General features: G+C 43.8%; 1 protein-coding gene across 1 annotated transcript; it reads left to right on the top strand.

The window, feature by feature from the left end:
* Nucleotides 1-6161: 6161 nt before the first annotated feature.
* MARCKS (myristoylated alanine rich protein kinase C substrate) lies at nucleotides 6162-11597 on the top strand. The gene is made up of 2 exons (XM_048492520.1): nucleotides 6162-6693; nucleotides 8502-11597. Exons 1-2 carry the CDS (start codon nucleotides 6595-6597, stop codon nucleotides 9255-9257), a joined length of 855 nt encoding a protein of 284 aa, XP_048348477.1. The 5' UTR covers nucleotides 6162-6594; the 3' UTR covers nucleotides 9258-11597.
* The last annotated feature ends 1252 nt before the right edge of the window (nucleotides 11598-12849 follow it).

The raw sequence follows: 12849 nt of genomic DNA, 5'->3' as shown, positions 1-12849 counted from the left end.
GTCTTCGTTCTGCTTCTATTGGGTGACACCAAAATATCTCTTCACATGCTTTTCTGTGGGTGAGTGGGTGGAAGTGGGGGTGGGTGACTTGCTAAGCTAGCAACGTAATGATTGAAGTACAAAATGCTTCTTTATGTGTTCTAGATTTAGTGAGTTATACTTATTAGCGTCCTGAGACTTAATTGTGTGTCTCCTGAAGGCATAGTTTTGTTAATTATTTACTGTTTGATTTCAACAACTCATTCACCTGTCTGAATGAGTTGTTCAACAACTCATTCACCCCCCTCCCACCTGCAAATAAAGATGTTGAAACTGCTTCACACTAAGAGGACTGTGAAAATAGTTATTTATAGCAAATTTTCCATGATATGTTCCCTTTGGAATAAAAAGCATAGCACTTGGCATAATAATCAATCACATGCATGGCACTTTTCCGTATTTCAAAATGTTTCACTGTCTTTATCCATATTTTTGTCTGCACATAGCAACTCACTAAAATTCCAGTTTTTAAAAAAGATAAAAGAAATAAAGCTATGACACAACATCTCGGCAAAATTTTGACTTTAGACTCCTACATTATCACATCTGCCAATTCCATCATTTTTCTAATTAACCACAAGGCTGCTCTACAAAAAACTTGGTAAGTTTCAGTGATCCAATCTAGATGTTTTTGGTCCACATAACTCAAACCAAAACTTGCCTATCACTTACTGTAAATCAACCTATTGGAATAGAAGAAGTGGCATAGTACAAATTCATACTCTCTAGCATGAACCACACACTGTGTAAATAAATATAAAGATGTAAATTGGGGAGGGGAGTATATTTGACAAGGGACTTGTACGGTTCAGCACATAATTTACCTTCTTCTTTCAAGAGAGCTGCTGGCAGACTGAAGCAATCAAGTCCCAGTAGGTCTGAAGCATGACTGAGGCCAATTGGCTTGGTCCCTTCAGTGGGGGCAACTATTAGTGTCACCTTACCAGCTGCCTTACCCCACTGCTATTGCTTGATGGCAATCTAGGAGGAGACCAGAAATGAGCAGAGGCTGAAGTGGCCTCTTAGCTTGGTTTGATCCTGAGCCATTTTAACTTCCCTGTGCACACCTGCTATGATGTAGACTAATTCCCTGAACCCTAATCCAAACATACTATGCAAGAGTCAGCAGGGTGTAATGTGTACAACTGAATATGGAAAACCCTGGTATGAATCTCTAGCCATCCATGAAGCTCAACTGAATTGCCACATTTACTCTTCTTCTCATGCATCACAAACTTGTTCTGAGGGTGAAATAACACATTTTCCTGAGCTTCTTAAAAGAAAGATAGGACACAAATATGAAAAACTAAAGAAATATGAAGATCCAAAATCACTGGGAATTGCTTTAATGCAATGAATTCAGAATCAGGGTGTAAACCTTCCATGCGGTATGTTCTTGCCACCAGAAGCCATATACTCTCTGCACATATAGTTTATATAATATTATAGGCCTATTTGACTCTTTTATTTTAGGTGGAAAATATGCTTATCCTTTTGCGATGTGCAGCCAGAACCTATGCACATTTTGTCTCCGAGGCAGCAAGAACAGGATTGCTGTCCTCCCCATGATTTTCACTTATCTTTTGTAGGGGGCTAGCTATGCTTATAATTACCACATTACTCCTTGAAGATTTTTTTTGGCTTCAATTTGCTGTGTTAGTTTGTTGAAACAGAGTGGTGAGGATGCAACATGTTAAGTTGACAGATCATGATCTTGATTAGGGCAATTCAAATCTTACAGCCCCAATGTGGAAGAGCTCCAGCATGATGTTTTAAACCTTTTTTATGACAGTTCGTCCAACCAAAATTACTCGTTACATAGTTCTCAGCTAGGTTGCTTGGTACGTTCATGGAGAAATGGTCCTCTGAGCATTTACTTCATGAGCACAAACTCCAGTTAACCAGACTAACTTCCTTTTTTCATTGTACTTTTTTATCCTGCCTCTATGCGACACCTCTTCCACAGCCTAATTAGGATATACATCTAATGAAAGGAACTCTGACCTAGCTCTTATATTGCAGATCAACATACACCAGTGTGGTGTACTGATTAATTGTGGTGGACTCTAATTTGGAGAACTGGGGTTGATTCCAGGTTCCCTGCCTTCCTATCCTCCTTATTCCAATTACATGTTCCTGTCAGAGCTCCTTGGGCACTTTTGCCCCCTTTGTTGACCACTCCTACAAAGCTGCCTTTGAGTTCTAGGTTGGTCATCTAGTTAATAGTGTTTCAAAGCAAAGGTTAATATATTGGTTGTGGTGCGTTTTCCGGACTGTGTGGCCGTGGTCTGGTGGATCTTGAACAGGGAAGTCTGTTACACAATGGGATACACCTCTGAAGATGCCAGTCACAGATGCAGGCGAAACATTAGGAACAAGATCCACCAGACCACAGCCACACAGCCCCACCACAACCAGTTGAATCTGGCTGTGAAAACCCCACCCAACCAGTTGAATCTGGCTGTGAAAACCAGTTGAATCTGGCTGTGAAAACAATACAACGGTTAATATAGTTCTATCCAGTGTTGGGATCCAAAAATTTTAATAACAGGTTCCCATGGTGGTGGGATTCAAACTGTGGCGTAGCGCCAATAGGGCTGGGCGGGGCATGATGTGGGCGTGGCCGGGTATTCCGGGGCAAGGCATTCCTGGGCAGGGCTGTGGCAAGGACGCAGCCACTGCACCAGTCCTTGGGCGGGAAATGAATGCACGCAGGCGCAGGCTGCCATGCATGCCAGTGCACCTCCTGCTAGACCGCTTCAAGTTCTGCGCACTACTGCTGAGAGGAGGGTGTCTGGCAAAAATCATGTGGCAAAATCACCAATTAGTAACCCCCTCTCGGCACACACAAATAATTAGTAACCTAGTCTCGGGAACCTGTGAGAACCTGCTGGATCCCACCTCTGGTTCTATCCCATTAAAATGGACAATCAGATGCACACAATTGTGTATTTAAACTGTAAGGCACGTGTGATTGTTCAGCTTTACATGGATGAAGTTCTTGTGAACTTGAGAAAAGAATCACATTGCCACCTGTGTTCTCTAGACCCAAACACCAACTTGATTTCTACTTCGATCAGTACAGATGGCAATTAATGAGTACTCAAGATAGGCAAATTGCCTGATCTGCTACAAAGAGATTTAGACATTAATATTTTATTTGATGAAAGTACACATCATCTACAGGACAGGACAGTATTTTTCGCAGAGACTGGGGTGGATACTATGGGTTTATGCAGCTGGAGTTGCAGAGCACTGATTTCAGTCCCAAAGACCATCATTCAAGTTGTATGTAGACCTATTATGCTACTTGTAGAATACCTACGCTACTGACAGGGACTACCATTCTTTTTTAGGACTACCATTCTAGAACGAGGGCAGGTTTGTATTGCTCCGCTGAGCATTTTCAATGTAACTCTTGCATGCTGTCATGAATTTTGCTGCAGCCCATGCAAGTCCATTGGAAATAACAGGAGGCAGGAATGCCAATGAGCCTTCAAGCATCCCTAGGGGCATTCTTGTCATTCGTTTTAGTACATCCCTGGAAATTATTTCTCTTTATGTCCAGGGTCACATAACAGCTTACCTCTCCTCTGACAGCGGAAGCCCCTCCCCACTCCCGCTCTGCAGAGCTTGACCAGCTTTTCCCTAGCGTTTGCACCAGGAACAGATTGAACAGCAGCTGCTCTTTCTACTCTACTCGAACAGGAATTACTGTCTTCCATAGGCCAGCCAGCCAGCCCCCTTTCCACGTCCCCGTCTAGGCCAGGCCAGGCCAGGCCAGGCCCACTTGACACTCCACCCACTCTCTAAGGTCCATCTGCTTCTTCAGCCCACGTCTCGCGCGCGCGCGCTCTTCCAACCCACCCTCGCCTCCCGCGAACTCCTCCCTGAGACCCCTCCCTCCTTTCCGAATCTTCCCCGGCCGTCGCCTAGGAAACCAGCCGATATCGTGTAAATAGGCACCCTACAAAAGCAATGCAGCTGGGTAACAAAGGAGCCGAGCCTCTCAAATGAGACTGGGCAGAAACCAGGGAGGGGGGGAATCCCCAGACTAGCTTTCTGCCTTTAGATGGAGATGCTGAAGAGAAGCTTCTAGCCTCCTTCTAGACAGGATTTCCAGCGCTTTCAACCAACAGCCACAAATTTTATGCAGATACCAGGCAATCCAGTTTTATGTTTCCAGTGAAGAAAATCAACAGGCTTCAAAGGGATTTTCAAGCACCTGGATTTGTCCACATCGCGTTTCGGTTGAGAAATGCCACATGTGCACAACAAGAGTCGTTTTCCATCAACTTGCGCCGCCGACTGCCGGCCCGAGTTCCCTGAAGGGTGATACGTTTGTTGGCACGATGCACAATCTGCACGCACACACACCCGAATCACAGCAAGACTGAATAATGCATCGTTTTGGAGTAGTCGCCCGCCTCCCCTTCCAAAAGAGAGAAGTAATTATTAAAACAAAGAAATCGCGCTTGGCACCAATGGTTTTCCACCATGCTATCCATTTTTCCCCCGTGGTCCAAAACTAGGAAAAGGAATCGTATTTGGAAAAAAATCAAGCGGGAGATGAGAGGGGATCAGGAAGGAACAGGGAAAGTTGATGTAAAAACCAAATGCCTCGTGGTGTGTTTTGCCCACAAGAAATGAAATATTCCTTGACTGAGTGCCATCTTGCTAAAAATACTAGAGCGTTGCCGGTGGGGGAGGGGTCCTGAGGTTCTCGAACAGCGATGAATCTGGACTCCTCACACAATGAAGTCTTCAGGGAAAAGCAAGATATGCCGCTGCAGCTTCAACGCTCCTCCATCACTGTCCCTTTCCAAACATCATTGCTTTTACAAATACATTAAGTAGTCGTGGGGGGAGGGGGGCGAGGGCTGTCGAACGATCTCCATTTTTGTTTCTAAATCAGCCTTTATATATAGAGCAACACTTCCTATCGCATCAGCACAGGCACGAAAGGAAGAAGCAGCAGAGATGCGGGGTTGCAATCCTGTGCATAGCTAGTCGTGTCTAAACCGGTTGCTCTCTATGGGGGACGGAAGGCGAATTCCCCGTAGGATCGAGATGCACGTTGGCCAATATGGGAAGCCCCTCCCCCACCCCTCGCAATCCAGAACATTGTTATTTTCACACAACCCATCATGGCTCCGACATGCACAACAGTCGCCTAAACGGGAACGAATTGGGCTCCGGTGCCATTTGGCCAACAGCAGCTTCAATTCGCGTGAAACGCTTTTCTTTTTGGAAACGCAAGCAAACGGTATTGTTAGATAAATACATTTGTACCGCAGTATCAGCTTCAGCCATTAATTTCATCGAGAGAAAAAGGCTTTGAAGCCTCAGCAAACACAGGAATTTGTATTTTAAAAATACAAATCAAAGCTAATCAGGTTGCGGGATTTAATTAAACCCGTAGGGTCCTCGCAAAATATTTTATTTCGAGCCAATATGCGCGGGGGGGGGGGGAGGAGAGGGGAATGTTCTTTCCATAGCAGTGGTTAACAGCAGCAGCTGCTTTAAGCATTTTTCACATCTGGCCTACAGACCTCATAATTTCAACTCATGATCTCGTTTTGGCGAAATTCGATCTACGTGGTTTAAATACCTTTCAAATTGGGGCGACTGAACAATTGCAACCAATTAAAGCGAAAACGCAAGCCTCGCTATCTGTTGATTTTTCTGTAACGAGAGGGTGGAGAGGAGGGGAAAGGAAGGGGGTGGCAGCGGGGGCGAGAGGATGAAATCACAAACACACAAGTCAACCCATTGTCTCTAATTTAACACGGGGGGGGGGAGGGAGACAGACACCAAACAGACGACCCTCAAGACAAGACCCCCCCCCCATTCGTCTACCACCACAAGGGACGGGCACCAAACTCCGCCGTGCACCATTTCCCTCCCCCCTTTTTTAAAGGGAAAGAGAAATCAGGGTGCCTGCCTTAATCCCATTAATTTATTTATATTCTTCGGAGTATTAATTATCAGTCCAAGGCAGATTTCAAATTATTGCAATCGCAGCTCCATTGTTCGCTCCAATTGGAGACCCCGCCCCCTCTTTTGTCTGGCGGCGCGCTGATTGGTCGGCAGCGGGTGGGGGCTGCCGTCAGCGCTCGGAAAGCCCATTCATCTGTGCACTTGGGCGTTGGACTCCGCATCTTATTAGCGACCAGGGAGATTTCTCCATTTTCCCCTTGTCTACAGTACGGCTACAAATCTGGGATTTTTTATTACTTCTTTTTTTTGTACTAAACTTGGGCTTCTGATATATTTTTGCTCGACTTTTTCCCTTCCTTTCCCTCCCCTTTCTTCCTGTGCTGCTGCCTTTTTTGATCTCTCCAGCTTTATTTTTTATTCCAAAAAAACAGGAGTCTATATATAAATATAATCGGTTCTCTTCTCTTTTTTTTTTTTCCTCCTCCCCCTCTGGTGTGCTTGTGTGTGTGCATTGCTGCTCTTCAAGCTGCTGGTCGAGCAGCATTTATAGGAATCCACCGCTCTTTGTTTCCTCTCCTCTTGGATCTGTTGAGTTTCTTTGTTGAATAAGCCAGCATGGGTGCCCAGTTCTCCAAGAACGCTGCAAAAGGCGAAACCGCTGCCGAGAAACCCGGAGAAGCCGTGGCTGCATCACCTTCCAAAGCGAATGGTCAGGTAAGAGGAGGGCAGGGGTTTTATTTTTATTTTTTTAATCTTGCATTGCGTGTTATCGTGCTGCTTTCCTGTTTCTTTGCGCCGGATGTGCATGGCTTTTAGAAGCCGATTTCAGACCAGTTTTCGTGTTCAACAGACTTAAATGGAAAGGTGTGGCTTTTTCTACAATTTTGCGTACATGGATTTTAGGGATGCTTTTAGGGCTGAACCCTATATTTCTGCCTCCCTCATTATTCAGTATTTTTAAGCATAATATGGGAATGGACAGTGTAGGATGTAGTTTTTTTAATTCGTTAAAAGGCAGTGTGGTTTTGTGAACATTTGCCTTAACGGTTGGAAGATGCTTTGCTGTATGTGTGAGATACGAGGATGATAATGGCTGTCTTGATGGATAGTCCCCCCATGGCTTTCTATACTGTAACACTCTATTTTCGTCTCCTTCTTTGGCGCGTTGGGGGGGAGGGGGACTTGGTGATATGGCAATGGCAAGGAAAAACGGTGTGGGGGGGGCGCTGGAGAGTTGTCTGTATTGAGGAAGGGGCTGTTGACGAGATCTTCTCCATCTTGGCCGCTGTTTTCATAGCCCAAGCTTAGCGTGTGTGAGAGAGGGGGGAAGCGCGCGCCCCTGTGTGTGTGCGTGCGCGCGCGTGCGCCTGTTGTATTAACTGTTGCTATGGAATGCAGCAGAGTGGACCCCAGCGGGGTAACTGGAGGGCAGATTTGGGCTTTTTTGCATGCCGTATGCATGCGATTCCGTACTCACTCGCTACACGGTGCGTGAGCCTAATGCGTGCGTGCACTCATCTAGCCCGGGCTTGGCGGCAGCCTGTAGAATGGTGAGCAGCAACAGCACCACGCCTCTCAGCTGCAGCTGCTTTTCGCCCGTCCTTCTCGACTCTCCCCTCCTAAAGCGGAGCCTTGGGAGAGATGCAAGCAACAAAGATGATCCAGCCGCTTGTAGCCAGACAATGGCGGGAAGGAGCCATTATTTCTTTCATGTTTGTATTGGAGGCGGGAGGAAAGAAGCAAGACTGGATCGGTTGGGAGAAGTGACGCGGAGCTTTGTTCGCTTCGGCTCCGCAATTCTGGTCAAGACGCGAGTGAAGCTTCCTCCTGCCCAGCCAGCTTCACTTCGAGTCTCCTCCTCCCCTGGCATCCTAGAGCCCCCCTCCCCGCGAGGTTTTTTTTTTTCCCCCGTCTTTTTTCCAAGATGGAGACACAGTGCCCTCTAGAGGTGCGGATTCGCTGAGCGGCGTTGCTTCGTCTCGGGAGTAATGGGGAGGCGGGGGTAGTTTAAATCGCCGAAGGGAAACGTGGACAGCACCGCGAATTGCCCCCGCCCCATATTTAAGATGCCTGGAGTTCAGGGCTTGGGTCTGAATTGCACTTTAGCCCTTGTCAAAATCTTGAGATGTATCCTACCCCCCCTTCCCTAGAAGAGCACCCGGAAAGTCTGGCATGATGCTTTTACAGAGGTAGCTAGCCAAGCCGATAAAGAAATGCTTTGGCTCTGTTCTGTTCTAATTTAATATTAACAAACAGGCATCTTGTGGCATCTTAAAGACTGCTGGTTTTGGAGCCACAACGCAAGGCTGCTGTTTTTAGTTTGTTGCTGCAGACTGACTCAACTACTATGGGTATCTTAATGTTAATATGCCGTTATAATCCAGGTCATATAAATAACCACCCTGGCACTTGATCACGAGGGTGGGGGTGGAGCTAACATAAGGTGTGAGGAAAATGGGCATGGTCTTCAGACATGGCGTAATAGACCCTTCAACCAATAACACCTCCTTAATTTCTTCCAGGAGAATGGCCACGTGAAGGTGAATGGTGATGCGTCGCCAGCAGCTGCAGAGGCTGGCAAGGAGGAGCTCCAAGCCAATGGCAGTGCACCCGCGGAAGAGTCGGTGAAGGGAGAGCAGACCCCTTCTGAGCCGGCCTCTGAAAAGGAGGCCGCCGAAGCAGAGAGCACTGAGCCGGCCTCTCCTGCGGAAGGGGAGTCTTCCTCGAAGACTGAGGAGGGAACTACCCCTTCTTCTAGCAATGAGACCCCGAAAAAAAAAAAGAAGCGCTTTTCCTTCAAAAAGTCTTTTAAGCTCAGCGGCTTCTCCTTTAAAAAGAATAAAAAGGAGTCTGGGGAAGGAGGTGAGAGTGAAGGGGCAGCTGCTTCTGCCGAAGGAGGCAAGGAGGAAGCAGCTGCTGCTCCCGAGACTGCAAACAATGAAGAGAGCAAACCTGCCCCGGAGGAGTCCTCTGCTGCCGCCGCCCCTGGGGCTAGCAGCACAGAGGAGACGAAGGAGGAGGCTCCTGGCTCACAGGAGGCCAAATCAGAAGAGACTGCACCAGAGAAGCCTACAGGAGAAGAGGGCAAGCCAGCTGAAGAGCAGCAGAAGCCCGAGGATAAACAGGAAGAGGTGACAGCTGCCCCCAGCGCTGACCCTGAAGCCACCTCAGCTGAACAAGAGGCACCCAAAGCAGAGGAGCCAGCAGCAGCGGCTCCCACACAGGAGGCTCCATCTGAGTCCAGTCCAGAAGCTCCACCAGCTGAGTCGGCAGAGTAAAGAATTTGCAGTTTTGCGATGATTGAACTTTTCTTCCCCTCCCCCCTGTTTGTTTGTTTGGAGTGGTGCCAGGTACTGGTTTTGGAGAACTTGTCTACAACCAGGGATTGATTTAAAAAGATGTCTTTCTCTTTTTTGTCTCTACCCACAGATCCCATCTCAGATCATTCTGTTACCGCCATTCCAATTGGTGGAGGGGAGACTAAATGTCTTCCTCCTCCTCCTCCTCCTCGTTCCTCTTTTTTGCATCAGTATTAATGTTTTTTGCATACTTTGCATCTTTATTCAAAATGTAAACTTTTTTTTCTCTGTCAATCTATGGACATGCCCATATATGAAGGAGATGGATGGGTCAATAAGGGATAGCAAATGAAGTGATAGGGGTCACAATGGGGAATTAGTGGTGCAGATAACTTGCCAAGAAAATGTGCCACAAGAAATAAGGGGTTAGTCTTTTTTAAAAAGAAAGTTATTACAATGTATTTTGTGAGGCAGATGTTCTATAAGGTTTACAACACTACAGGTCTTGACTAAGAAGGAAGAAGAAATTCCAATACTCAGATTTTAAAAAAAAATCATAGTCTTAGGAAATTCATTTAAACCATAGGAACTTTTCACTTATCTCATGTTAGCTGTACCAGTCAGTGATTAAGTAGAATTACAAGTTGTATAGGCTTTATTGTTTATTGCTGGTTTATGACCTTAATAAAGTGTAATTATGTATTACCAGCAGGGTGTTTTTAACTGTGACTATTGTATAAATACAAATCTTGATATCCAGAAGCACATTAAGTTTGCAACTCCTACCACCCTGCCCATTTTTTTTGTAAAATTGCAGTAATCTTGGACCTTGAAACACACACACAAACACAATTTTAAACTCAACCAAGCTGTGATAAGTGGAATGGTTACTGTTTATACTGTGGTATGTTTTTGATGACAGCAGACGATGCTTTCTTATTCCAGTTGTCTTTGAGAATAAAGAAAAAAACCAATTTCAGATGCAAATGGTTTTTGTGTAGCATCTTGTCTATCTTTTTTTTTGTAAATACTGGAGAAGCTTTGACCAATTTGACTTAGAGATGGAATGTAACTTTGCTTACAAAATTGCTATTAAATTCCTGCTTAAGGTGTTCTAATTTTCTGTGAGCACACTAAAAGCGAAAAATAAATGTGAATAAAATGTAGAATTTGGCTGTGTTTCTTTTTCCGGTTGCTCTTGATAGCTTAGTAAGTTAACTGTATTGTCTAAATTTGTATAAAGAGGCACTTGTTTGCCATTAAATGTTACTCTTGATTTCTAAACAATGGAACTGTGATGTTCTGGGCCCTCTAAAAGCAGTACTTGTTGAGCAGAGATCTTGAAGGGCTTCTAGATGCATTAGATTTTAAACAACCAGTGCCACTCTGGATACTTAATTGACTGATAGGAAGTTTGGGAAATCAGAATTCAGATAAACTATAATGTGTTCAAAACCGGCTTGCACCAGTTGACTTTAACTAGAGTGAGTGTATATGTAAGCAAAGCCTTAAAGACCAGTCTGTGTTACACTAGATTATCTATTATCTTGAGTTGACTTGACACTTTGACTGTGGTTGTTTGGAATATCTGAAGCCTCTGCCTGAGTTCCAAACATGGATACCTGAATTCAGGTGTCAATACAGCAAAGGTCCAATCTTACATGTAAGTTGTTAACCATTTCAATATATACTTCAGTGCTTGACTTTGAGCATATGCAGCCTTGGAAGTCCAGCCTAAAGTAAAAGCTTTTGTTCTACCAAATTGTTGAGCAATATTTTTTACTCTCAGTCATAAGTAACAAAAAAAAATACTACATTTGTTTATAAAATAGTCACTTGGTGCTTGCCTTTAACTGTTCAGACTTTTGGGCTAATTTCCACCATATTGCTCAGGCCAAATTATGCCTTAATAAAACAGTAGGCTTTTGTAAAAACAAATGCAGAGTAGTAGTGTTGTGGGAGGGTGGAAATTGAGTCAAGGAAGTGTTGCTCCTAGGTTTATAGGTGAAATTTAGTGTTACACTTAACTTGCTTCCATCTATGTTTTTAGCAGTAACTTGCTTTGGAAGCAATTACACTTCATTTTATGAGCGAGTGGCACGTTAGCACCTTGTTCCCTAAAGAACATAGTCAGAGCTGAATGAAGTTCAATGGATTCCATACTGAATACATACTCTTATTCAGCCGTCCACATTTTTTATTTTTTTGTGGCTTGTATATATACTCTGGTCACTCTGGTATTCTCTGTAGTGTTAGAAATGTATTGACTTATTATGCTTTAAATGGCCATGGGATGAAATAAATGGATGTAAAATGAGATCCTACATGCCAGTGTCATTTTTGGACTTCATTGGTTGGGGTACTTTCCATTCAGAATGCTTGCTAAATGTTTTATAACATCGAGATTTTAAACTGCTGTTGTATGATTTAGCTCATAATGTCAGCAAAAATAGAGGCAGGTCAGGGTCTTAGTGAATTTTTGATGGAATTCCTCCCTTCTGAGTCTTACCCAAGCTTCCGTTGTGTACCTGTTTAAATATACATAAATACATTGAGTCTAGTAGGCCATAGGACCATTTTACATTTTTAGGTTTATTAAGGATATTGTTGAATTAAAATTCATGTACCAAGTTAACATGATTAGCTGTAGCTTTTTGGGATGCGATATATGACTTATTTTTTTCTTTAGGTAGTGTGTTAGCAGTGTAGGTTTATTAACATTCTTGCTTTAGTCTCAACAAAAAATGTCCTCCACATTTACAGTTCTAGGTTAGTTCCAGAGATGTATTTTAAGCCCATTATCTTCACTGGACAGATGTAACTCTGCTTATTGCTACAGTGTATTCCTAGATAGAATAATTCCTGCCTGATAGTGCTATGCTAAAGAGTTACTCCAGCCTAATCCCATTCATTTCAGTTGGTTTAGACTGGAGTAACTGCATGGGATTGTAGCATTATTCAATGAATTTCTATGGATTTAGCCTGAAATGGGATTGCACTGTAAGTGTGTCTTGCTATAAGTAATACTTAGGCATTGCTTAGGTTTGTATCATTTACAGGTTAAATGTATGTTTTTCTTTTAACTACTTCCAGAATGTCTGTTTATATAAAACACTGTTGTGAACAAAATAAGGTAGCTCTGTTGCTACTAGAACACTTATCTCAGACTGGAGTTAGCTAATTTGCCTTGGCAATGCTCCACTTGAGTGAGCTAAAATGGACAACACTGAAAATAACCTTTATTGAGATAAAATGTTGATGATTAAGAAATAAAGGAGTTGTGGAAACAGATTACCATGGAAACAGTTACCAATTGTTGAACAACCGTTTGAAACAGGTTTCCAATTGTCAAATAACATGAGTAACTAGTAGTTCATAGATATTAGTGCACAAAATGATAAACGTTATAGTCCCATGTATCCGTAGCGTAGTGTTGTTTACTTGGTGTAACTTACTTGTGTGTTCTGGACTGTAATGTTAATGCCTTGTTTAAAAGGGAATTGTGACATAATTAATGATATAAGACTGAAATTTTGAACCAGCATGTTTGGGATTACATAAGGTATGACTG

Source organism: Sphaerodactylus townsendi, linkage group LG01 (assembly GCF_021028975.2).
Source record: "Sphaerodactylus townsendi isolate TG3544 linkage group LG01, MPM_Stown_v2.3, whole genome shotgun sequence".
In the NCBI taxonomy this organism is placed as follows: Eukaryota; Metazoa; Chordata; class Lepidosauria; order Squamata; family Sphaerodactylidae; genus Sphaerodactylus; species Sphaerodactylus townsendi.
Note: the sequence above shows the minus strand (reverse complement) of the source record. Positions and strands in the feature narration are given on the sequence as shown.

Bases quoted from the DNA above. Each gene is read 5' to 3' on its own strand.
- MARCKS (XM_048492520.1), top strand. From the start codon at position 6,595: ATGGGTGCCCAGTTCTCCAAGAACGCTGCAAAAGGCGAAACCGCTGCC. The intron at 6,694-8,501 runs GTAAGAGGAGGG...AATTTCTTCCAG, and splicing joins CTTCCAAAGCGAATGGTCAG to GAGAATGGCCACGTGAAGGT.